Consider the following 27,014-nt stretch of genomic DNA (forward strand, 5'->3'; position numbering starts at 1 on the left):
CACCTCACTTGTTGCCTACAAAAATAGAGTAATTGTTTGCATCTGGGTGTTTTTGTCTGTCTCAGAAATAACTGTTATAAATCAACGTGACAGAGCTGGAGAGCAGTTGGGGATTATATTTTCTTTTCTTTATGTGTTTTAGGGTTATTCCTGCGTTCTGTACTGTAGGAAGGGTTTAAAGGATGTTGGAAAGGAGAAATTTCAGGGTTATTGAAGTTGTTCTCTTTTCCTGAGGACGCTGAAAGCCATCAGATCCCAGTGGGTTCACAGAGGATGCTCTTTAATCTGTTTTTTCCTAAACAAGTGCTGTCACTTCTTGCTGGTAGTTGGAGCAGCTGATTGTAAACTGCTTCAACTTCCAGCCCTTGTTTCTGTGTAGTTACACAACTGCTGCCACTCGAGTAATTCCCTACAAATTGACAGTGTTTGAACTTTGCATCTGTTACTAAATGCCATGTGGGTCCTTTCCTTTCCTTTCCTTTCCTTTCCTTTCCTTTCCTTTCCTTTCCTTTCCTTTCCTTTCCTTTCCTTTCCTTTCCTTTCCTTTCCTTTCCTTTCCTTTCCTTTCCTTTCCTTTCCTTTCCTTTCCTTTCCTTTCCTTTCCTTTCCTTCCCTTTCCTTCCCTTCCCTTTCCTTCCCTTCCCTTCCCTTCCCTTCCCTTCCCTTCCCTTCCCTTCCCTTCCCTTCCCTTCCCTTCCCTTCCCTTCCCTTCCCTTCCCTTCCCTTCCCTTCCCTTCCCTTCCCTTCCCTTCCCTTCCCTTCCCTTCCCTTCCCTTCCCTTCCCTTCCCTTCCCTTCCCTTCCCTTCCCTTCCCTTCCCTTCCCTTCCCTTCCCTTCCCTTCCCTTCCCTTCCCTTCCCTTCCCTTCCCTTCCCTTCCCTTCCCTTCCCTTCCCTAATGTTTAATATACACAGAAAATATCATGAGAGTTTGCTGAGCTCAACCATTCATATATGGGTGTGCTCCTTTTAAATCTCCAAAGCAGAGGAAAAGACAATTGAAATACAGTTTTAAAAATCTGATATAATTATTATTTTTCTTAAGTTCTGGGGTTTTTTTTTTAACAGAATGAATATATAATAATAGAATATCACCTGAGAAGACCCCTCACACATTTTTGGATGGTTGCTCACAGACTCATTTTTAAAATTAATGATGATTCAGATTATTTATAAAACATTTTAATGATAATATTTTACAGTGAGGCAATAATAAAACAATCAATTTTGCCTGCACAATTTGAGCAAGTGCAGCTCCCATTTCAGCCTCAGCTGTGTTAGGTGACTCTCTGTGTTCCTGTGTGCCTTTCCTTAGAACTGTAATTCCTCCTGGGAATATCAACCGCCTTTAATTAGGAAATTCCTCCAAATTCAATGAAGATTCTCCACTAGAGGAGGTGGCTGCATCATTGTCTTCATTGGGAGAAAGGATATAAAATAAACTGAAGTTTATTTTTGATGTTAAGCAATTCATGGAGGGTTTCAACTGCAAGGAAAAGCAGAATATTCTTTTTGCTGCTCATGGGGCACCACAAGTAATTATTTTCAGGTATTATTTCATCATTTCAACCCAGCTTTTGGTGAGTTCAGCCACGGTGAGAACTCTGCACGTCTGTAGAACGTGGTCTGTGATTCAAGTCATAAAACAGAGCAAAAAATATCTAAGAACACATAATTAATGGGCACTTCGGAAAGTTCTGGCCTACCTGATGTAGGTAATTCCTACAAATTAGGAAATTCAATTAGGAAATTCCTCCAAATTCAATGAAGAGTTTTCCAGTAGAGGAGGTGGCTTCATCATTGTCTTCATTGGGAGAAAGGATATAAAATAAACTGAAGTTTATTTTTGACGTTAAGCAATTCATGGAGGGTTTCAACTGCAACGAAAAGCAGAATATTCTTTTTGCTGCTCATAGGGCTCCACGAATAACTATTTTCAGGTATTACTTCATCATTTTAACCCAGCTTTTGGTGAGTTCAGCCACGGTGAGAACTCTGCACGTCTGTAGAACGTGGTCTGTGATTCAAGCCATAAAACAGAGTAAAAAATATTTAAGAACATATAATTAATGGGCACTTGGGAAAGTTCTGGCCTACCTGATGTGACCAGAACCTCAGAGCAACTTTGCTGTTCAGAGCACTTTTCAAGAGCTTCAACCATAAACTCTAAGCTCATTCCTGCTCAGCCTTCAGTCATACTCACTCTAAAACCCTCTAATTACTTTTTGGAGACGGGATTGTTTTCAAACTCCTCAAAAAAACCCTCCTAATTTGAGCCAGTAAACTGGCATAAAAAACAATTAAGATTTAACAGAGGCTTGTGGAGCTGACAGACATCTTCTAATGATCCCATCACGCAACCGGGGGCAGAGGCTGCTCTAATACCCAAGTGATGAAGTATTTCACAACCCTCACTGGTTCCTTACGCCGTTAATGACACCGAGGGCAAAGAGAATTTGAGCTCAGGCAGGTCGGTGCAAGGTTTTTGTGCTTAAGTGGTGAAGACCCAAAGTGGTTGTGAGAGCTCGGGGACGGCGGCGCGGAGCCGCCGGCTTAACGTGCCCTTTGTCGGTGCTGATGGGGAGAGGGTGCCAAGGGGCCCGTGAGGCTCGTGAATCATATGGGGAGAGCATAGAAAAGGGAAAAAAAAAACAAGCTGAAGTCTAAAGGAATGGGTTGCAAGAACCGACAGGATGAAATATTTGGTCCTTAGTCAGTGGTTTTAGCGGGAGCGGGTAATGCGCGCACGGTTTTAGGGCTGGTTCTTGGGTGTTCGGCGTTGGGGAAATTGAGAAAAATAGAGAAAAGTGGAGAAAAATATGGAGAAAAATATGGAGAAAAATATAGAGAAAAACCCAATATAAATCATTGACATATAGGAAAAAACACGGTTTTACTGAAACACAAATAATGTGCATTTATTTCAGTGGTGAGTTCTGCTTCGTTTGCAAGAGAACTCTAGTTTTGTATTTTTTTTTTTTTTTTGTGGGAAACACATCAGATTGTGGCTTAATCAGCTGATCACAGAAATGTGAGTCATTCATAGAGGTATGATAAATGCAGATGTATTCTGTCAGAACTTAATCTTTGCTTGTGTTGGTGAAGATTTACAGAAATATCTCCAGTTTCGTGCCTGTTCTCAGAACGATCAAAGCCAGCCAGTGCAAGGTTCATAAATCGTGTCTAAAAGGCCAATTTAGCTACACACAAGCAAAATTTAATCCAGAATATACCAGAAAAAAAAAATAAAAATCCTGCTCTTCAAGTGGAGCTGCAGCTGTACTTTCCCCTCAGTGACAACCACGGTCAAGTAGATAAACAAATCTCCGGAGACGCCGCTAATCTCCCTGTATTAACTAACTGGAAATATGATGGGACAGCTCTGCCTTGGAACATGTGGCACGTCTCAGCCAAGTGGAAAGTGTGTCACACTCGGGTCTCCCTGCAAAGGCCACAGCTGAAGGAGGCAGCTTGTGCTGTGTTTTACACTCCAGGAAGGAGAGGTGCCACATGCCGGGGACACCGAGGTGGCTCTGAGATCTTGGGTGGCTCTCGTTGGCTCTCTGTGTCCTGGAATGGGAAAATAAACCAAATAAAACCCCCTCAAATCTAGAAAGAATCTTCTGATGGACCAAAGTGAGGGATAGCAGGGAGCCAAAATGTGTTTTGTGCTGCTGAGTGTGGGAAGAGCTGCCAAAACAAGGAGTTTAGAGGTTGATATTCTGATATTTTTAAGGATTTTTAAGTGTCCTGATATTTTGACTTTTCTCCATTTCCCCATTTACTTTTCTTCTCTAGTATCTGTTACAATAATCAAGATTTGCACAAAACCAGTATTAATTTTTCCCCCTCTAGCTGATGTTTGATACTTCAATTACAGATGGGAGATGAAGGAGTTGTTGGTTTCATGGAACACCAGTGGATTTGTGGTTGTTGAGAGTACTCAGAACTGGAAAAGTCACTGTGGAGCCTCAGGTTCTCTCACAAACCATGGCCAGAGTTATTCAGGAGACAGAAATCAGTCCTTCAAACAATCCCTCAGTGAATCCTTCAGCCAGTCCTTCCTGGGTCATCCCCAGGAAGGTCATTCCCTGCCAAAAGAGGAGTTTAGAGGTTGCTATTCTGATATTTTAAGGATTTTTAAGTGTCCTGATATTTTTACTTTTCTCCATTTCCCCATTTACTTTTCTCCTGTAGTATCTGTTGCAACAATCAATATTTGCACAAACCCAGTGTTAATTTTTCCCTCTCTAGCTGGTGTCTGACACCTCAATTACAGATGGGAGATGAAGGAGTTGTTGGTTTCATGGAACAGCAATGGATTTGTGGTTGTTGAAGGTACTCAGAACTGGAAAAGTCACTGTGGAGAGCTCAGTGGAACCTCAGGTTCTCTCACAGACCATGGCCAGAGTTATTCAGGAGACAGAAACCAATCCTTCAAACAATCCCTCAGTGAATCCTTCAGCCAGTCATTCCTGGGTCATTCCCTGCCCTTTGAAGAAATGCCTTTAGTGATGAATTAACAGAAATAATCCCCAAAAAAAGTACATTCCTGAGCTTGAAACCTGACTCATTTTACCTGTTACAAAATGATTTCTGCACAGTTGGGCTCTTCTTGTGTCACAGGCAAGTGATAAAAATCTTTTCAGTGAAGATGGTGAAGTACAACATTTTTTCCTGGGCTGATAGATTTGATCAGAACATTTGAGGAAGATGCAATAAAATGAAATTTGTATCTCCTGGTGTTCAACACAACTATTTTAGGGCTGTATCAAGTAACTCCCTGCCTTGTATTTAAAGGATTAGATTTAGTAACATGTGTCTAAGGTTGGTGCAGGTTTTTCTTATTTAGAAATAAGTGTTTCCATGCTTTTTTTTACAATTTGTGGTGCACTTAAAATGTCTCTGCTGCTTTGTAATTCAGTGCTGCACACACATTTGGGGGGAAGTGTCACTTTCTGGGAAATTTTGGGCCGCTTTTCCTGATTTTGAATGAATCTGTTAAGTAGCATGAATTAGAAAATGACTTACAGAGTGGAGTTTTCAAGCTTTTATTGTGAAAAGATGGGATGCAGAGAGCCTTTGGATGATGAAAGTCCTAATGAAAGCAGTGAGGTTTAGAAAGAAAGAATTGAATTTATTATTTTTTCAAAGTTTTCATTCTGGTGTGCATTCCTCAGAAGGAAGGGGAGAATTGATCTGCTGAAGAGGAGTTTAGTGCTAGAAAACAAACAAACCTTAGATTTTTTTTCACTTTTTTGGTGCCTGAATTGCTCTGGTTGATTACTGACAAAAGACAGCTGAAGGCAATGAGCCTTTTTTGTGTCCTTGACAGAGAGACACAGAAGCCAAAAAGCAGAATATGCACCAATTCCATCAGGCACTAAGAAGTCATTTCATAAAAATAAAAGGATCAAAACGTTGGAACCACTCACCATAAAAATAGAGGACTCATTGTTGAGCAAAGTCTTTTAAGACAAGATTAGGTTGCTTGGTAAAAAAATCATTTCTTTGAGCTTCTGGGACATTTTGTGCATGGCCTGGAAAGAGAAGATGATCCTTCCAGAATTGAAATCTGTTAATCTGGGCAAACCTTCTTCAGGGCCCTGGAGGAGAACAGAATTGCCTTTGTGGCCTCACCATGTTCATAATATTGCTACAAAGATCACAATCAAATCTCAAGCTGCAGCTTTCCAGTGTAAAGGTCCAGGCAGGAATTTTTTTCCAATATTCAGTTAATTAACTCTGTGCTCTGGTTTTGTTTTGTTTCTCTTCCCCTTCTGTGAAGCACCAGAAAGGTAGAACAGAATTATAACCACCTGCTGATTAAAAACTTGGGTCACTGTCAGCATCCTCCTCATTCCCACATGGAAATAGCTTTCTTTCCCAGCAACTTATTGGTAGATTTGATGCTTTATAGAGTAATAATTAAAAAAAAAAATAAATTTTGTGGAGTAGTTTGGTCTCCTTTGGGAACACCTTGAACAGTTCCAGGTCATTGGAATTGCTGTCACTTTTCTCTCACCTGTTGTTTCTACAAGTTTGGAATTTATATTCAATTTCAGGCTCTTAGCAATTTAATATTTACAGCAAAATCTGTTTTTTTTTTCTTAATCCTACAGGTTGTTAAAGCTGGGCCTAGTAAGAGATTATGTTGAACTATTAGTTACTTTGAATAGGATTTCAGTGTAAATTTTAATATTTTTGTCTCCTCTTAAAGGCACCAAAAGTAATTAATAAAAACAAGTCTGTGCATTAGGGATTTAAAAAAATCTTTGTGAAAGTGATATAAAATGCAGTGATATTGGCCAAAGATGATTTTATTAAAGGCCATAATTGACTGGAAAAGGCCATAATTGACTGGAAAATCCCCCACATAAAGAACATTTCATACAGGGCAGATTTCCCACAAAAGTTTTATTTCAATTTTACACCTCCAAGCTCTTTTTTTTTCATTTTTAGACCTGTGAGACCAACCTGTCACTGATGTCCACCTCTCTTTGGGTGGACAGGAAAATCAACCCTTGACAACAAAGCCAAGCCTTCAAGGCACAGAAAAAATTGCCTCATGTTGATTCCATCACTCTTCTCCTTTTTAAATTTTTTTTTTCATTAAAACACGAGTTGTTTTGAGTGGTGTGTTTGTCTCTGTGCAAACATTTTGCTTTTTTTTTTTTTTTTTTTTTGCCATGGTGGGAGCCAGGAGATCTGGGAGGAGGTGATGCTGTCGTGGGGCACGAGCACAGATGTCACCAAGTGCCAGCTGGACGAGGCATCTGCTGTTTCCCCTCCATCCCTGCACTGCAGCCCTCAAACAGAGGAAGACACAAAAAACCTGACTGTATTTGTACATTTATTATTGCCACATTTTAAAGTTGTTGGTGGATTTCTGTCCATGACCTTTAAAGGTGGTTGATCTCTCTGCAGCTGTTTGAAAAATCAGGATACAGAATGAATATTTGTTGGTATTACATGGAATTAATTCACAAGAATTTTATTTGTGACAAAATTTCTGACCTGGAAAATATAAAAATATTTTATATTTTCCATATAAAATATTCCAGGACAGAGGACAAGGCTTGGAGCAACCTTGGAATAGAAGAAGGTGTCCTTGTAAATTGGATGAGCTTTGAGGTCCTTTCCAACCAGTCTGGAATTCTGTGATTCCATGATTTTCCTTGATTAATATCCAATTATTAGTATCCAATATATAGTATTATATTGATATATTATTAGTATTCAATTAGTATCCAATTAATATCCTTGATCAGTATCCAATAATCAATACTTGGTTATTGATACTTGAACTCAAGATTTTACCAAGTGTGGTTGACAAAAGCATTGGTAGAATGGTCTTACCATGATCAGCCAAGAAATCATCATAATTAACCCATAATAATAATAATAATGGTGCATTTGAATGGCAGAATTACTACCCACAAATTGGAAAAAATATTCCAAACAGGCTGATGTGGAAATAGTAATCACTAGTAAATGTGTTGGTATAATTTTAGCTGTATCTACTTTGGAGCTTTCTGTTTAGAAATTCCCCTTCTATCAATATTGTAATTTGCTAAAGGTAATAAACCACTTAATTTTTAAAAAGTTTGTACATAGATCTTGCAGTGGCTTTCTGAGTTTTTGAGCAGCAGTGAACTTTAATGTGAAGGAACTGCCTCGAATTTCACTGGTTTAAAGGTGTTTTTGAAGGGCCTTTGAAGTGCTTGAAGTAATAAATTGCACCCTCTAGTTATTAGCCTAGAAAAATGGGTATTTTGGGAAAGATTTCAGTGGGCAAAATATCAAAAATTATTTTTTTCTATTATTTTTCTGAGAATTGTCTTGCTGTGCATTTACTGTGTATTATACATTACCATGTATTATACATTACTGTGTATTATACATTACTGTATATTATACATTACTGTGTATTATACATTACCGTATATTATACATTACTGTATATTATACATTATTGTATAATTGTTTATTATACATTACTGTAGAATGATATTTCATTATCTCGAAGGTAAACTGTTGGCATTTATCCTCCAGCTTTCCAGAAAATTCTCGAGCAGCTTGAGCAGCTCCAAGAGACAAAGCCAATCCTGGGGCAGGAATTGTGTGAAACTCTGTAAAATAAAACAGATACGAGCAGGGGTGGGGAAACACCCTCTTTTACCAATGCTCAAGATATGTTTGTACAGCTGGCAATTTGTGCTCCCTTCATATTCCTTGACCCAGAAATAGCCAAGGTTTTAATGCTTTCTTGGAAGGGGGAGAAAGGTGTTGTGGAACGGAGCTGCCACATCAAAGCCTCTCCTCAGCCTCTAAAAGGGTTTTCCAGCACTGCCTTCCTCAGCCCTATCGAGCACTCAGCACTTTTCCCCCACTCAGCCTTTTTATTAAGAAAATGGCCTCGAAGCTTTTATTTATATGGAAATGATAAAAGTGACAACACAAAGCAGTTTGGAAAAGATCCGTGGCGGGGTTCAAACAAAAAGTGAGTCGGGGATGGGATGTGAATTCTGGGTGAGGTGTCTCCATCAGCCCAAAGCTCAGCTGCTGCTCTGAGGAAAATCCTCCCTGGAGGAGAGAGTTACTACGAGGAGTAGTTTTCTACTAGGATTTCAAACTTCCAAAGTCTTACTGGTGGTAAAAGAAACACAAGTTAATGGCCATTGTGGAGATCATAATTTGGTTTTTTTTCCTTAGTGGAGGAGGTTTGTATTGACCCTTTTGTTCTCCAGGATTCTGCTGGGATTTGCTGGAATTCTGGGTCCAGGATGTTCTTGGAGGTTCTTTTCCAACCTTAATAATTCTGTGGTTCTGTGTCTTTCCCTTTAGCATTCTAAGCAACATAACAAGGCTGAAAGAATTAAATCCCAATTTTTAATATATCCTGATTTCCATTAAAACCTTGTTTTTTAATTCCTTTCAGCACCAGCCCACCCTACTGCTGTGTGGATCTGTATTCCCTGAGAACAGGAGAGATGGTCAAGTCCATCCAGTTCAAAACTCCTATTTATGACCTGCATTGCAATAAAAGGTAAGGCTGCTCACTCTGCATTCCTTGTGTCCCAGATTCTGGTAATAAATACAATTTCTGCTGTATGACCTCCCTGATTTTTTTTATTTTTTTTTTTTTTTTCTACTCTCCTGTAAGCACAGTTCTAGTTCTCCATTCCTCAAGGAATATTTCAGTTGGAATACATCAGTGTGCTTCCCCCATGGCTTTGGTTTAAGAAGCTCAAACCAAAAAAAAAAAAAAAAAAATCATTTAAGCTTCTTTCAGTTGTGCTAAAGGGTGAGCAGGAATCGCTGAAAATCCTCCATGATCCACCTACAGCTGGGGAAATGGGATCACAGAGAGTTTAAACAGCACAAAGCAATAAGGAGTTTATGTCTCTCTCCTTTGTGTTGGTCTGTCAGATTTTGCCTCCCTGCACATCCAAAAACATTCCTGGTGTGCAGGCTGTGGTTTGCAGGGAATGATGTTCCAGTGAGTCAAACAAAGCAGCATCTCTGGGTTTGGGATAGAGAGCAAATGGCTCTGGAGCTGAGGATCACAGAGTTCCAACAGAACAGCATCTGTTGTGTCCGTGGAATCAGATTTTGCTGAGTTAATGTGAACTCCCCATCTCTCCCAGACACACAACTCTGCAGTCTTGTGGTTTGCTTTGTTGTTTGCCGCCTCTTTTTAAGGCAGAGGAGAAATCCCAGGATCCCTGGGAGAGTTTGGAGTGGTGACTCTGGTCCAAGCCCTGCTGAGGTTGTTCTTGCTCCCTTCACCCTCCCATTAGTGCAGTGAGTCACTGTGGCCTCAGGTGCCCTGGGGGAGTGGTGCAATCCCATTCCTGGGGTAAAGGTAGAGCCCTGGATGAAGAAATTCCTGCATTTCTTTGGAAATCCATCTTGCCATGCCAGCATGGATGGGCCTTCAGTAAATGATAACACAAATCAATGGAAAATTCAGAACGATTTGAGGGTTTTGTGCCTGGTTTTGTTGCAGATAGGAAAGAGATGAATGTCCATCAAACTTGTGCAACTAAGTGTAAACTGCTGCTAAAAATAAAGAGATCAATAAATCCTCTGCAATCATCCAAATGGGGGGTTCATTTCTGCAGACAGAGTGTCTTCAAGGAGGAGAAAACAAAAATCTCCAGGAGTGGGAAATATTCCCATCAAATATCCAATATCCAGGTTTTCAATAAATACACATTACAATTCCCCCTGCAGTCAAAGCTTTCCCATTATTCATTGCTTTCCTTTGTAGAAAAAGTTAGAATTGATATATTTTCTTCTGGTTTTCTCTCCTGCAGTTTCAGCAATTGGAAGATGTTGTTTAATTAAAACTATTAACATGTCCAAAACTAATTTATGTTCTTTATGTATCTGAAAACATCAAGAAATGAGTAGGGATGGGGTATATTTTGATTTTAGTCTAGTCCTTCACAGGCATTGAGCTCTCATGGGATAAGAAGAAATGTCCTTGTGGCAAAACAGATAAAAATAGGGAAAAAAAGGGGTTAAAAGGCTGATTTCACACTGCTGGGAGATAATCATCACCCTTTCCCCAAGGATATGAGTTGAGACTGAGGTGATTCATCCCCTTTTTAAAGGCGACTCTTCCAGGCTGTAACACAAAATCATAATGTTCACATGAAGCATTAGGTGTGTGTTTCAGTCACTGAGAGATGTGATTAATTTTTTTCCACGTTGTATCTTTACAATTAAAACTATTAAAACTATATTTAATAATGCTCTATATTGACAGCTAATTAAAAAAAAAGATTTTCTCACAGTCTGCCTAATGAGGGAATAACAGATCATTAATTATGTCATATTGCTAAATGGAGGTTTTATGTGTTGGTTTCCCAGGTGCTTCTTTCATGTCAAGCTTTTAAAAAGTTGACTTTGGGAAATTATCAGTGTGGGAGAAATTGTTCCCTGGTTCTGAAACTTCTCTGCTTCCACATTTGCCTCTCTGGGCTCTTTTTTTTGAGGCAGCACTGAGTTTCCTGCATATTTACCCTGTGGTTTTTGGCCTTTACAATAAAAGTGTGTAATGTACAAGCAAAACACATAAACATACATTTTTAATTTGCTAATTGACCCAAATTCTGCTTCTCTCAGCTCTGTTTATGTGCTGATATTCATAGTATTCCACTCCCCCCTGCTTTTAGTGAATAGAATGTTTAAATAAATCAGTAAATAGTAAATAAAACGTTTAAATAAATTTACACCGAGGTGGGCAATGGGATTATTTCACATTTAGCTCATTTTTTTGATCGTTGTTTGATTCAGTGAGAGTAATTCAGGGCCTTTGCAGCTCCATTCTTGTTTTTTAATGGAGCTTTGACTGCAAGAGCTGCATCCCCAAAGTGCAGAGCTGTGGATCAGAGCCCTGCACTTCCTGCAGGGGAGTTGATGTGGTTGGGAGGAGAGAGAGAACCCTCAATAACTGCCAGGGGTTGGTAACCTGGCACTTCATCACTGCACACTTTCCACTGATGCTTTTGAAATAATTACATTTAGATATTGAACCTTTAAAGCGATGCATTTGATGGTTGAAGTGGATCTTCCATTTCTGTGTGTTTTTTTTCAGGATCCTGGTTGTGGTCCTGCAGGAGAAAATCGCCGCCTTTGACAGCTGCACCTTCACCAAAAAATTCTTCGTTACCAGTACGTACAATTTTGCCCTCAGATGTGGACAGATTATATATTTTTTTATTTATTTCTTTACCTCTAAATCCTCCAGGAATTATTTGGAAAATTTGCTTCAGAAAAAAAAACCACCCCAAACCTAAATGTTACTCTGAATATTTAACTATTTTCTATATTTCTTCTTGCTGTAAGTAAATGTAAAGTGTCATCCAACAGTAGCTGAACAATTCTTTTGTTCATTTTGCACAAATATGTGTAAAAGCCTCAGGTGGGAGTTCCAGATTATCATCATCAGCAATTAAACCCACATCAACCATTTTTTAATTCATTTTTGGTTGTACCTTAGGCACATTTGGGTTTTTTTTCATCATTTACTTTGGAAAAGTCAGGATTTTATTATTAAAAAGAGTCTGCGTTTTTCTGGGTGTATTTTCAGTCACAATTAGAAAAGTTGAAATTATTTTTTTTATATTATCTCTATATAGAATAGAGAATATTCTATATAGAGAATATTCTCTATATAAAATAGAGAATTCTATATGGAATTTATAGAAAAATCTCTTTAGGAGAAGCTGTTTCTTGTCACAATTTGAGGAAAAGCAGTTTCATGCAGTAATATTAAAGCTGCCAATAGGTGTCAGTTTTCTCCTATCCATGAATGTGAAATATTGAGAATCTGCTGGGATTTAGTGACAACATCCAAATGGGAAAGGACTTACTTGTGTCCTCTTCATCACTTTTATTTCATCAAAAAAAAATTAGAGTACAAGCCTTGCTTTATTTCAGACCAAAAATAAAGAAAACCCTTCAGTTAAATGTGTATTCTGAGAATTTTGGGCCTTTTTTTTTTTAAGATACTGCAATTTATCTTTAAAAATTAATGCCCTGAAGTTAATTTTGAGGAACAGGGATACTAAAGTTAATTTTGAGGAACAGGTTTACTCTATTCTTAACCATAACTTTGATTTCCTGTGTGTTTTATGGAACAGCTGCGGAATTTAAAGAGGATAAATTAAAACTGTTGGAAATAATGACTAAATTATTTTTTAAAAAAAATCCAGAAATTCCTGAAAGGTCACTAATACCAGTGTATTTCTCCAGCTGTGCTGCTTTTTAATATGAAAAACTCAAGATTTTCTGGAACTTTAAGAAATTAAATTTTAATTAAAGACAATCTCATTTTTGGAGGCATTTCAGATCCAGAGCTGGAGCCACCACAGCCCTTCCCTGTGACATGCTGGGAGTGGGCAGAGCTATTTTCCCTGAATTTCTGTAGTTTTTTCCCTGAATTTTGGGATTTTTGGGATCTGTCCTGAGGATCCCAAGCTCAGCCATTCCCTGGAATCATCTCCCAGGCAGGTGCTGTGCCCTGGCACGTCAAGCTTTTGTCTGAGCTTTCCCCATTTCATCTGCTGAAATCTCCTCGACCTGAGAGTGTATCTTTAAAGGCTTAAATTCCTCTGATGTGTTTGCAGTTGGATGGAAATGAGCTCCCTCTTTTTTAGCTGCAGGGATTTCTGGGAGGCAGCCAACTGGCCACCACTGCCTCCTTTGGCTGGGCCATTTTGTAAAAAAAAAAAATAAATTAATAAACGATAATGCCAGTATCAATTAAAAAATATATATAGAAAGCTCAGGAAAAGTTCTTAGAGATTTTTTTTTTTTTTTTTAATTTGTATTATTGGGGCAGCCTGTGTCTTGTCCAGACTGATGCTGTGAGGATGTCACTGCCTTGCCCAGAAGATTTGACAGCATGAAAAATACTCTCTGACTGGTTTTGGTCAAAAAGGGAGAGCACAAAGATCAGAAATATCACTGAGAATCACTGACTCTTTGAAGGATTTTCAGTTACTTTTAGGGAAAAGAAAAAAAAAAAAATTTTTTTTTCTTCAAGAAGATTTGGTGATGGTATGAAAATCTCATCTTCCATCCCTGCCAGTGGTGTGGGAGCTTTAGAACCTTCCCTGAGACAGCACAAACATGAAGCAGAAGCTCAGCTCTGTTCTGTTGATTATTTATACACAGAAATGAAATGCAGGATGTCCAATTAAAAGCAGTGTCAGGAATTCTGCAGTTCCTCAGAAATGCTAATGCAGCTGCCGTGCACATGAGGGGTTGTCTTTTCTGTTTTTGTTTTTGTGGTTGGATGTGTAGCTTAATATATTGTTACAATAAATATACCATAAAATATTCAGGATGTAGATTGGTCAAGTTCGTGCTGCTGTTGGAATGTTTTAACTCCTGCGTTTCCTGGTTTTTCCTGAGCAAGTTTGACATAGAAACAACTTTTGTTTTTCCCCTGCTTGGGATTACATGGAAATGGGTTGATTTGAGCGGGATGGCAGGGAGCCAGCACCTTGTATTTGTGCCTTTTGTAACAAAACCTCAGAGTACAGGTGCTCCAGCCTGGGAGAGGGAATTGAAGACAAGTGGAGAGAAAACATGCTGTAACTATTGTAGAAAAAATTACCAGGATATCCCCTAATCTACCCTGTGGGGTGTTCTGATGTTTAAATGTCTGCCAGGAGAAGGCAGAACATCATTCTCGTGGCAGTCACTTCCATCCATCACTGCTCTCATCCTGCTTGGAGCCAGCTCCTTTTCCCCAAGAAAAAACACACAAAAAAAAAAACAACAAAAAAACACACACAAAAAAACAAAAACAAAAAACAAAAAAACAAAACAAAACAAAACAAAAAAAACCAACAACAACAACAACAACAACAACAACAACAACAACAACAACAACAACAACAAAAAAAAAAAAAAAAAAAAAAAAAAAAAAAAAAAAAAAAAAAAACCAAAGCCCAGCAGGGATTTCACATCCTGCACTGGTTTAGGTGCTCATGAGGCCAAACAAAAAAAAAAAATTTAAAAAAATAATTTGATGCTTATGCTAAGAATGTGTTTCCTTTACTAGTTATGAGTGTCAAGGTATGGATTTTCAATAGATTCTTAAATAGCTCAGAGTTTTATTGTGGTTCATTTCAGCTTTTCTTCAGAGCTTTTTCTACACATAACTGAAGGATCAGAAACCAGAGTGATGCACAGAAACCAAAGTGATGCACAGAAACCAAAGTGATGCTCAGGCTTTTTTTTTTTTTTTTTTGCCCCTACTTTGCTGTAAACAAAAGCTGCAGAAAAGCTGAATTCTCATTGATTTCTATTCCATCAGTGCTCCTCACCCCAAAACTGCTGATTATGAATATGACCTGATGGATATTTTCCTTCCCCATAAAGAATATCCTGGCCCTGAGTAAAGATCCTCCCAGATAACATCATGCCTGTGGCATCATCCCTGTGTCTGATAAGCAGGACCTGCTCAGCTTCCCTGGCCCTTCCACTCCTCATATTGATATATTCTCCATCCATGATTCCCCAGGGGTGGAGACAGTTATTGCAGCCATTAACTGGCACCACATTTCTATTGATGCTGTTCTGTAGAGCCCTGAGAGGTAATTTTGCAGATTTTAGTCAGAGTAGTTTATTGTATAGAAAGTCTCCGAAGGCTCTCCCCACCAGAAGCCAAAAATCAGTTATGGATGTTGAATATCCTGCACCTCTCCAAGTAAATCAAACCCCCAAACCAAAAATGGTGTTGGATGCTCTGATGTGCAGTTTGGATTTGGGGTTGCTGTTTGCTCTCACATTCACTCACAAGGAATAATTTGGTGGTTTCTGGAAATCTTCAAGGCTTTTTTGGACATTTCTGTTGGAATTCCTTTCCCTGATGGGCTCACAGAAAACAATTTGAGCTCTTGACTTTGAAGTAAAAAAACACTGGGTGTCTTATGAAGAGGTTTAATGCCTGAAGAGTCACATTCTTCAAGAAGTTGTGTGTGTGTGTGTTTCCCTGTGAGCTGTGGGCATTTCTCCTGGTCATCCCACAGGGGATAATCATTGACAGGATTCCTTTGGCTGTGGGGGATCAGCTCAGATCGAAAGTCCTCGGGGCAGGTGGGAAAGGAGCTCCTGAGTCACAGGATTTTCTTGATCAGTGAAGAAGAGCCAACTATGTCCCTGTGGATTGCAATAAGCACTTTTCATTTTTATACACCCACATCTCTATGAGCACCTACCCCTTAATGGTGTTTTTAAATCACATTGATTTAATTTTGCTTTTTTTTTTTTATTTTGAACAGCGTCATTTATAAGAGTGATTTTTGTTCCTGGCTCTAGGAATCAGTGTCTCACCATTCCAGGATAATTCTGAAACACTTTTTGGAGTCTTCAGGGCACTGTGGTGGATTTATGGGAACAAATTTGCTTCCAGGAGGTTTTGCTCCACTGCAGGAAAATGTAAATCCAACAGAAAAGCTGCATAAAGCCACAACAGAGGCCTCAGTCCCCGAGATGTCAGTCTGTCATATCTCCTGCCTCTGACAGTTTTACAAATTAGATGTAAAACAGGAAGTTCTCTTTGTTTCTATATAAGTTATTTTTATCTAAAGCATCCAAATCCTTAATGTTAAAGGGCAAACAAAGCCAAGTGACATTGTCCTGCACAGAAACAACAACTTTTATTATTTGTCACTGTCCAAATCTGAGCAGAAAAAAAAAAAAAAGTAAACCTGAGATTAAACATTGCCCTGAAATCAGTCAAATTGATGCTAAATTAAACAGCCAGGACTAATGAACATGAAAGGCCAGCGATATTTTTAGTGGGATAACAGTAAAATCATAAAATCATGGAATTACTGAATTGGAAGGGACCCACTGGGACCATCAAAGTGCAGATGCCATGGTAGAGTGGGCAGGGAAGGAGATCTCTGTAATAATAATAATAATAATTTAATAATAATAAGCAAGAAAAAATTGCCCTGGGTGTCAAACCTGATTTCTCAGTGGCTCCATCCTGCTCCTCTGCTCTTTTATTCCATTTTATGGGTGATCCTTAAACAGAAGGAAGTAGAAGAACAATAGAAGAGTTTTGGAAGGCATGTGACAGTGTGAGAGTAATAACATTTACACAGGGCCTTTCATCTAGAAGGAACCCAGAGGAATTTATAAACACTATTGCTTTATACAGTTTATAAACAACCGAAAAAAACTGGTTTGCTAAAAAAACCCCCAAAAAACCCCAAAACAACCAACCAAAAAAAAAAAATTAGATAAAACAACTTATATGATTTGTTTTCCTTGGAATAAACAAAGCTTTTGCTCCAACAATCTCACTCTGCCCATTATTTATTGTATATTCCCTCTCTGTCATGGATTTGCTTTCTGGCTGCTCTGCAGTTCAAGATTTCAGGATGGAGTTTTGTAATTCCATTCCTAAGGAGAGCTCAGGGTTTCGTAAGACCCAGAAAAAAAAAAAAATCACAGATTGATTATTAGAGAAGTAGCATCACTTCAGTGGGTTCTTGGAGCTATTTATTTAAAAATCCACAATGGCCCTGCTTCACTGATTCTCCAAGTGATAATCCAGCAAGTCCTTTGAATGATTAAAGGCAAAGAATTTCGGTTGAAATGAGTTACTTCTTTTGGAATTTGTTTAGAAAAGTGTGTTTAGGAGCACTGGACACTTGAGCTGACACATGTCATCTTTAATGAACCTTGAACAGAACAATCCTGGTTTCTGCAGAAATCAGGGAAGTTTCTCTGCCTTCATGGCATTCCCTGTGACCCAAAAGATGCCATTTCTGCCTTATTTTGGGATTAGAGACAGAATCCTAAAAGGCTTTTGTATTAATAACTTTTGTATTAATAACTTTTGTATTAAACCCATCCCCTCACCTTGAAATAAAAGTGGATTCCTCTGGTATGGATTTCTCACATATATATCCATTAAAATTCCCCCTGTAGAAAATAATAAATTTAATTTAGTTAGGACAAAAGATGGGTATGTACCACTGCAAACGAAACTAGGGAGAATTGGGGAAAAGAAAGCAGCGAAAATGATGGAAAAAGAAAATTTTAGAGAAAAAAACCCTGAAACGATGCAGAAAAAACTTAAAATGTTTTTCATTAAAAAAGTAAGAACAAAGTCAAGATAGAGGGGATGAAAGTCTGGAAAATACCAAAACCAGATTTTATTTTTTTTTTCTGGACTATAAATATTGTTGTAGGGAATGAAGTTCTCATAATGTGCTGTGAAATTAAAAAATCAACCAGTAGTGTCTTAAGATAAACATGATGTGTTTGAAGAAAAGCAATGTTAGGTGATTCTGATTCAGCTTTTTCATTCCCTCAGCTTTATTAATTCACAAATTAATTTGCAATACTTCATCAGATGTCATTTTATAGTGTTTTGTAGTGAGTTTTGACGAAGAAATAAAATTATTCTCTGCGTAACAAATTCTGCAAACTGAAAATCAGCTTAGACAAGTCCTGACTGTCAACATCAGATTTTTCTAGAGAGAATATTATATTCCTATATTTCCTTTAATCTTTATTTTATCGAGATGCTGCAGAGCTGCCCCAGTGGAAGAGTTTTATTAGCGGCGTGTTTGGTGATTTATTGGCCCAGGCTCTGTTCTAGCTGACATGGTTTGTAATGACTTTATTCCTCATGAACAGCATTTTCCCAGTGTGTTGTTTGTTTAACACACAAGTGGGAGGACAGGAATGTGTTGCTCTTCTCCTCTTGGCTGCTCTCTTTGTGTTGCCATCGCTGAAGATCCGGGATGAGTTTTTGGAAAACAATCCAAGGGAAAGGCTGGAGCCTTGGGTTCTCTTGTAGGAGCTCAAGAGTGATGGAAAGATCCAGAGTCAGAGCAGGGGATGTTTGTGTGAATTGTCAAAGATGGGCAGAGGAGGTGGTTTGGTTTATTATGGCATTGTGGGTTTGAATCTCCAAAGGGTGAGAGAGATTTTCATCATTACCACGAGGGTAGTAATTAAAAATAAATTATTGAAAAGAAAGAAACCTTCTCTTATCTCACTCACAAAGCAAACATTTGCGTAGCTCTTTGGAGATCTTCAGGTATTGTGAGATTCCTGGATTCTCAGTAAAACAAAATATATGAAATCAGCACAGCAACAAGTAAATTAAAAGCATCTTTGAATGCAAATAATCACAAACTAGATGCTTATTGCAGTTATCATTTTATAACTCAGTTATTTAAAAAAAAAAAAGGAAGAAACTGAGAAATTGCAACACTGAAGAATTCACCTGTGGGTCTGTAGGTGACATTTACCTCTTGGAAGTGGCAAAACCAAGGCAAAGGATGTGAAGTCCCAGGGTCTCCTTAGCCAAGCCCCTCTTCAGAGGAATCCTGGAGCCCATTTCTTATCCCTCACTGTTCCTTAGGGCAGCATCAGTTGAAATTTTTGGGCATAGAAACTCAATAAAATTAGGAGAAAAACTTGGACTTTGATTCTGATTTTCAAAACGCAAGTTTTCTTCTTTTTCTCCCAGCTTTGAACTTACTCATCCCCTCTACACAGAAGCAGAAAATAACTGTGTACTCAAAAGTTACGAAGCAGTTTCCAGTAGGTTTTCACCTATATTTTTATCAGTGATAGGCCCAGTTAAGCTCAGATGTTTTTTAGTATTTGCTTGATTTGCTGCACTTTTGGAAGGACTTTCCCTGCGTGATCCTTTCTTGGATGACCTCCCCACGCTGTCATTAAAACTTGGAAACTTTGGTCTTCTTGACAGTTAGTTCTGCATTCTCATTATGTCCATCCCTATTGTAAACACGCTAAAGTTGCTGCTGTTATTGCTTAGAATGGCTTTTTCCTCTGTTGTTTTGAAATCTGGTAGAAATAGAAGTTAATCTTTAAGAGGCTGAGGCTGGTGAGGATTGGATGGCCCAAGCTCGATGGGTCACGCCGTGTCTGTCTTTTCATCTCCCTCCTAGATGATGTTCTGCTGACTCCAGCTGTTTTTATGGAAAGCAGAAAAAAAAAACAATTTGCTTTTTCCTTCCCATAAAGTATAACCCTTTGTTTATCCTCGTGCTGCTGAGAGTTTCCAAAATGCAAAGACTCGCAAAGAAAAAGAAAAGGAGGAAATCGCTCCTGTTTTTTTTTTTTTTTTTAACGCCGTTTTTCGTATCAGGAGAGTAGAGTTTAGGGCCGAGCTGAATTGTTGACCTTTGTGGAGTTTATTCTTAGAATTGGCTGATTTGTGTGTGTGGAGTCTGATTGACTGAGCCCAGTTCATGGGACAAACCACAGGCAGCGAGTTTGGGGAGGGCAGTCCCAGCTTTACAGAGCAACTCTTCTCTTTCAATGATCACTTTTGGATTTAAAGAATTCTTTTTGCAGTTCTTCAATGACTTCAGTTCACTGGAGTAATTGAGAACAGCTCCCTTTTCCCAAGCAGGACTTGGTTTTTTTTTTATTTTTTTCTTGCTAGGAGTTGTTGAATTGAGGCTGCTTCAGTTCTCTCCTGCAGGGATGTTACGGATTTGGGAAATCAAATTGCTGGTTCTGAAGTCACTGTAGAGATTTACATGGCCAGGGTTATCATCTGGCAACTTTTAGTGCTGTATTTTATTTTATACATAAAAGGGAAGGTAAAAAGAAAGATTTGGGGGACCTGAATTCCTTCCCTGACCCAGATAAGAGCTGCTGAGGCAGAAGTCAGAATTAAAACCTCACCGCTCCTGATCTATAATGTCATCGGAAGAACACGTTTGTATTTTTTGTATTTACAACCCAGGGCTGTATTTACAACTTTTTTTTTTTTTTTTTTTTTTTTTTTTTTTTTTTTTTTTTGCTTGCTTTGTTCCTTAAGAGGCTCTGGCTACCCACATTTTTATGCACTCCTGGAATGCAATAACAATTGTGGCATCATCTCTTCAGAATTCGTGTTCCTTCCTGAAGATCAGGCCCCACCAAACCCTCACTGGGTTCTGCCTGAGATGGCTTTAATTGGATGAATTAATTCTCTCCTTCCTTTGCTTTCTGACCTTTGAAAAAGCTCCCTCTGATCTTTGAGATTTTGCAATACCCTCCGTGCTCTGCTCTGGAAAATGAAATCCAGAGTTATTTATCTCAGGTCCAAAAACTCATCCAAAACTGTTGTCAAATATCCATTTAAACTCCCAGAAATGTGTTAACACCTCCCACACACCTTCTCACCGCTTTGCAGGTGTGGAAAATAAAAACCATCCCACTTCTGGAATTTCTGCTGTGCTCAGGAAATGCTCTGGACTGTTTTGGAGCTCCCTGGAAAAAAATCAGGATATTTATGGAGCTCTGGTCGCTTTTCCTCGCTGTGGGTGCAGAGAAGTGTCAGAGTCTCAAATGAGAGATTTAAAAAATAGAAAGTTTAACTGGCAGTGGCTGGGCTTGGGGTTTATTTATTTATTTATTTTAGGATTTTCAGCAATACACTGAATAAAAGTCATGTTGTGTGTGTTTTGATGTGCTGTTTGCCCCAGTCTGGGATACAGGAGCAGCTGCCCAGGGCTCATTTAAATCACACACACTCCTTATTTTTTCATGTAAAAAAACCATATTTTAAAATACAAAATATTTCTTTTCTTTATTAAAAATTATTCTATTTATAACATTTTATAAAAATATATATTTTAAAAAAACTTTATATATAAAATGCCATTTGATATAGGCCTGATTAATTTTAAGCCTTTCCATGTTTTCATTCACAGCTATTTTCTCTTGCTCTTTTCTCTCTATTTTCATGTTTTAACCCTCAGGAATATTTTTTTAAATTTCTATGCTCATTTTTTTATCCATATGTATAAATCTATTATAATGATAATATAAAGATAATGGAAAGCAGTTGAACAGTGGAAACATTGCCACCAATTTTAAAGGAGATCTGAATTTTCCCACTGTGTAAAGTTAAATTTGTGCAAAAATATATGGAGAGGCTGAGGGTTTGTATATAGAATTGTTAAAATCAACCTCAAAAGCATTTTGAAAGGCTGAGGGCTTGTATATAGAATTGTTAAAAATGAAACCAAGAGTAAAATACATCCTTTTATACAATAAAGAGTGAAGTGAGCAAACTTTCCACCAACAGAAAATTGTCAGTCAAATAAAACCAATTAAAATGTGAAGAGACAAAACCAATCGAGTCAAACATCAATACTCCCCTCACACCAGAATGCCATTTTTGTATCAAAATGGCTTTAAAAATGCAAACACAAGGAGAAATGAATATTTACACATAATTAAATGTTCAAAATAGCTCAGTCTAACCGCAGCCTTATCTCTAAAAACAAAAATGCAACCATCCACTGAGTGATATTAACAACTGAAAGGCTTTTGTTTAGGCTTTTTTGTTTTCTTGGCAATAAATAAAAAATTCTTTGGAAGTAGTCATTAAAATATTTCTTAATATCTTTGCCTTTTCAAACTTTTGCAGGCTGCTATCCTTGTCCAGGGCCAAACATGAATCCCATTGCCCTTGGAAGCCGTTGGCTTGCTTATGCAGAAAATAAGGTAAGGAGGGCTTGGATATCAAAAAATAATTCCAGATTTTGTATATATAAGGGGAAAAAAAAAGAAAACAAAATGTCTCAGGAAAAAAGTATGTGCAAGGAGTTGCATTAAAATCACTTCAGTGTTTTAAAATATTCGATCTTTACTCTGCACGTTTGATTTAAGCTCAAATTAAGGAAATTGGAAGGCAGAGAAAACAGCCATCAACATGAATTTTCAGTGAAGTAACTCAATAATCAACCCATTTTAAAGTATTTAATTGCAGACCCTTCTGAAGGTAAAAAAAAAAAAACCCTTCCTAAATTCCGTTTGGGGAAACTGAGTGTGGACAGAGCCTGGATTTGTCTGAGCCCACTCAGCAATGCTCTCTGTAGGTTAGAAAATAACATTAAATTGGCCAATTTTGAACATCTTTGATAAAGTTAGGCTCCAGAAAAAAAAAAAAAAGAAAATTTTTATACTTTTTCTTTTTTTCTAGAGACAAAGAAAATAGATTCCCCAACAAAGAAATGATCATTTCTTTGAGAAGTGGTTGTGTATTTAAAGCTTGAAGTGAAGCCTAAATTCAGCTCCTAATGCCTTGTTTTTATTTCAAAGCAGAGTTTTTTTTCTCCCTTCCACCTGTGACTGGAGAAGCCGTTTCTAGAGCTGAGGCAGAAATTATCAGAGGCAGATTTTAGGAATGTTTTTTGCTGTTGCACCTCCTCCAGCACAGCTGATTTTTTTCCCAAATTCAGGCCTTTCCTTCAGTGCCACACCTTGCTGATGCTGCAAAACTTAACTCTGGTCAGCACGGGATTTAAAAACTATTGCTGCCAAAATATCAGCAAAATAATTGTATCACAAAGGGAATTTAAATGTGTTTTCCCAGGTGAATTCACTATGAGCTTTCCCTAGTTTAGTTTTTTTTATTATTATTTATTTAGATATTTAAATATAAGCAGGACAGAAAAGCCTGCAGAAACAAATATATCTCACAGTAATTTTTAATTTTCTTTAGCTCAAATAGTTCAACAGTCAACGTGCTCTGTGTGCAAGCAACAAATATCTGCATTTTTTTTCTAATTTTGCATAGAAGCACAGATTCTATTGTTACTTAGGGTTCAAAGGCAAAACCTACTTTTGTAGGGTGATGGCAGGTACAAGAGTCTTGCTTTGATTTATTGATTCTGAAGGAAGGCAATAAAAAGCAAACCCCATGTACATTCCTCTAATCTATTAAATGCAAAGTTTCGAGCAGCTCTTTTCCTTTGTCATTTCTTTTTTACTTGCTTGTCATAAAAAAAAAAAAAGGAAGGGGAAAGCCACACTCGGATTCTTAGAATGGCTGATATTTAACGTTACATATACACGGCTAAAGCTTTTGATTATATTTATTTAAATTTATTTGTGGTATTGCTGCCAGACCAAAAATCCCACCATTTCAAAGTTTATGAATTCTTAGTGAGTACTCATCTGGTAATTGAAAACTGGAGCGAGGGGGGACGCGACAGTCTGGGTGGCACCCAGAAGATTATAAAAAGGGGTTAAGTGTCTCAGCAGGGCTTTTTGCTGTTTGTAGGGGAAAAAAACACACCACTGTACATGATAAATAAGAGCTCTGGTAATGGGTTCTGGGTTTGTGTAGTTTTAATAGTAGTGACTTGGTTGCTTGTCTTTTCTTCTTGTAGCTGATCCGATGCCATCAGTCCCGTGGTGGAGCCTGTGGAGACAACATTCAGTCTTACACTGCCACAGTCATTAGTGCTGCCAAAGTGAGTCCATCATCTGCCCTGGGAGAGCTGCTCCTGCAACATAATTATGAGGTTTCCCTGCTGAATTGGGCTGTGTGTCATCAACCCCCCTCCTTTTTCCAGAGAGGAGAGCACACTGAGAACCCTGCAGGCAGCAGCACCGTGCCTACCCTCCTCTGTCTTTCAAATCTCTGACTAACTGTAGATTTCCACAGAGTAATTTCTGTTTCTGAACTGATTTTTTAAAAGATTTTATTTATTACAAACAGCTGTTTATGTTAGAGGGAAGTGACAGTGGGATGGATTTGTATAATGGCTGTTCGTAGTGGCACGAGTTTATATGATCAGAAATCAACATTGTGAATTATTGGTCTTTTAGCATCATGAAAAGTGACTTTACAAGTGCCTGGTGCTTTTTGGACTCCATCACACCCCCATTATACATTTTGCTCTCTCTGAAGGGTGACAGCACAGTACTGGAGCTAATTAATTACCTTCTTTGAAGGTTAGAGCTTATTAATGACTGTTTACATATAGGTTCCATTGCCTCGTTTTCTTACTTCACATGATGTTATAAAATCCCTCTATTTTCAGAGATATGTCTGGGCTTTTGTACTATCAAAGGAAGCTCATGGCTTGGAAAAATCTTAAACAAAACCAAGCACAACTTTTGTTTTACTGTCTCCCTCCCAGCTCCTTTCCAATTTCTTTTTCTCACACACACACACACAGAGTGAGTTTTGGCACTGTGGGGTGAACTCGGTGCTGATTACAAGCTTCCCTTGTAAACCACCAGCCTTTTCATTTCTGATATGTGCAACAAAACAAACCTAATAATAGGAATGAAATGACAGAAGGCTCAGTGGCACCAAGGAAAACAACAGTTAGGAGAAGCCACAAAGAGAGACACAGGGCAGGCCAGCTCCTGTGAAAACAAAACAGAAAAACAAACATAGTCACATCACAATCACAGTGTGGCCGGAGAAGGAGAAAAATCACAGCTTTTTACATTGTTGAGGGAAGCTGGAATTGCTCCTCTCCCGAGGTGATTTGCTGGATCTCTGTTACAGCTTAAAAAACCCCACAGTTTAAAAAAAGGTGTGGGGAAAAATCTCCCCAAATTCCTTCAATCCCAGCATCGTGAACATCTTTTTTTATAGCACAGATAAGTTTGAAAAAAAACGACTGGCTTAGTGTGATCAGCCAGAGTTTGGATCAGATGTGGCAAAATCCTCCAAACAGATCCCTGTGGCTGATGACCTTCCCTGCTGAGCAGCACTAGGCAGGGATCATAATCCAGAAATTCTGCTGTTAAGCTGAATTTATCACACTGAAGTCGTGCTATTGCATCGTGTGAGCAGATACTGAAGATAAAATGTGTTTATAATAATAGGAAAGAAAAGATTGTTAGCCTCTGTAGGGAGATAAACTCCCAGGGAGAGTTAGGAAAAGGGATAATCCCCAGGGCTCTGTGCTGCTCTGTATTTGCACAGCACATTGCTCATGCTCCTGCCTGTTGGATGTTACTGTAATAGACAAGATTAATACTAATATAGTTTTAAATATTTGCATGATTTGGCTCTTGAGGAGTGTCTCAGCCTTAGTGTATTAATTTGTTATCCACGAGTGCGCCGCAGTGAATCTGCAATGTTTAATTTATTAGTGATTTCATTGAGCCTTGGCTTGTTGTCTAGCAGGTTTTCATCTCTGATAACTGCAGGGTTGACTTTCCTGCTGCCAAATAGATGCTCCAAATATCTGTTGCTCTTTGTTCATCTCAGTGCCTCACCATCAGCTTCACTCTTTCCTTATTTAATTCTTCATTTATGAACCTCTGCTGCTGTTGTGTCCCATCAGCTGCAGGGGTTTGTCATTCCTTTGCTTTGATCAGCACAGGAGCAGCTTTTTGGGATGTGGATGTCCTTTCCTTTTCCCTGCACTGCTGCTTTTTGGTTCAGAAGTGGTTCCATTCAAGTTCTTGTTTTGCCAGGTTACCTTGGGTTACAGCCTTTCCTCTTCTTGGCTCCCAATTTCCCCATGAAGTGAAAGAACCTTCATATGAAAGAGAAGGAAAGGAGAATTGCCTTTCAGATCCTCTCTAGAAGGTCTTGGTGGCAGCACAGAATATTTTCTGTCATGGTTTTCCCCTTTGCTGATCCATGTCCTGGTGGGGGCCAGGGGTTTGTCCTTGCTCTTGGTGCAGCAAATAAATTTTCTCCTTAATCAAATAACTTGGGAGTTGTTTGGGAAAGTCCCTATTAACCAAAAACACCAAAGTCAAAGTTGTGATTGTGTTGGTGCCTTTCTGAGTGTTCATTTTCTAAAAGCTCTGGTAGCTTCTGTCATTTGACCAAGCAGAAAATTTCAGGAAGCAGAAAATGTGTCAAGACTCACATTTGGATTAATGCTGAGCAAAGATTAAAATGGATGTGTTTGGAAAAATGAAAGTATCATTCCTTAGAGGTGTTGAGGAATGCACTCAGTGCATGTAGACAGGAAAGTCCCTTCCATAGGATAAAGATTCTTTCCAGTCCAGTTGAACAAACAGAGTAACATGGACATGGAATTTCTTTTAGATAAACCCTATTATCCCTTTGTTCAAACTGAATGTGAGGCTCAACCTCACTGTGTTGACACCTAAGGCAGATTTTTTTGATACATCTTTCTGCTTTCTATAATTTTTTTTTTTTCATTTGCAGTCAAATAGGTAATACAAAATGTATTTATTCTGAGAAACAAGAAGAATAGATTGTGTTGTCACTAAAAGGATGCAGGGCCTTTGTTGGAACAAAACATCCTAACAGGCACTGAATGGTGCATTTTAATTCTTTCCATCTAATTAAAGTTGCACTGGATTTTCAATTAAATGAGGTATGAGGGCATGCATCTATTTTAATTAAATATTTGTATTTCTTTGTATTCAAATGAATGTGAACAGTCATATTTTGAAGTAGAAAAGGGTACACATGAACTTATAAATAATGTGTGTTTCTGCACACTGTGGATCACTGGTTACAAAAGGAGCTGGACCAAGTATTTTAATTTTATTTCTCAGCAGACTTCACTGGTGGGTTCCCATCAGTGACAAAGGAACTGGGACAGTGCAAACTTCAACCCATTTCATTTAAAATCTATTCCCTCTGCCACATGTCTCACATCAAATTATAAACCAACTCCTTCTCACCTCATAACTCCTTTGCTCGATTCCTTCTCCATATCTTTTAATCCTCTACTGGTAAAGTGATTTTAGCCAA

General features: G+C 38.4%; 1 protein-coding gene across 1 annotated transcript in view; it reads left to right on the plus strand.

The window, feature by feature from the left end:
* Positions 1-27,014, plus strand: part of BCAS3 (BCAS3 microtubule associated cell migration factor) — a 302,849-nt gene that overhangs the window by 28,226 nt on the left and 247,609 nt on the right. The window contains exons 8-11 of the mRNA XM_083875300.1: positions 8,940-9,047; positions 11,607-11,683; positions 21,951-22,027; positions 23,698-23,781. Coding sequence (XP_083731426.1) covers positions 8,940-9,047; positions 11,607-11,683; positions 21,951-22,027; positions 23,698-23,781 — 346 coding nt within the window. The remainder of the gene's footprint in view (positions 1-8,939; positions 9,048-11,606; positions 11,684-21,950; positions 22,028-23,697; positions 23,782-27,014) is intronic.

This window comes from Zosterops lateralis (genome assembly GCF_965231275.1).
Source record: "Zosterops lateralis genome assembly, chromosome: 19".
In the NCBI taxonomy this organism is placed as follows: Eukaryota; Metazoa; Chordata; class Aves; order Passeriformes; family Zosteropidae; genus Zosterops; species Zosterops lateralis.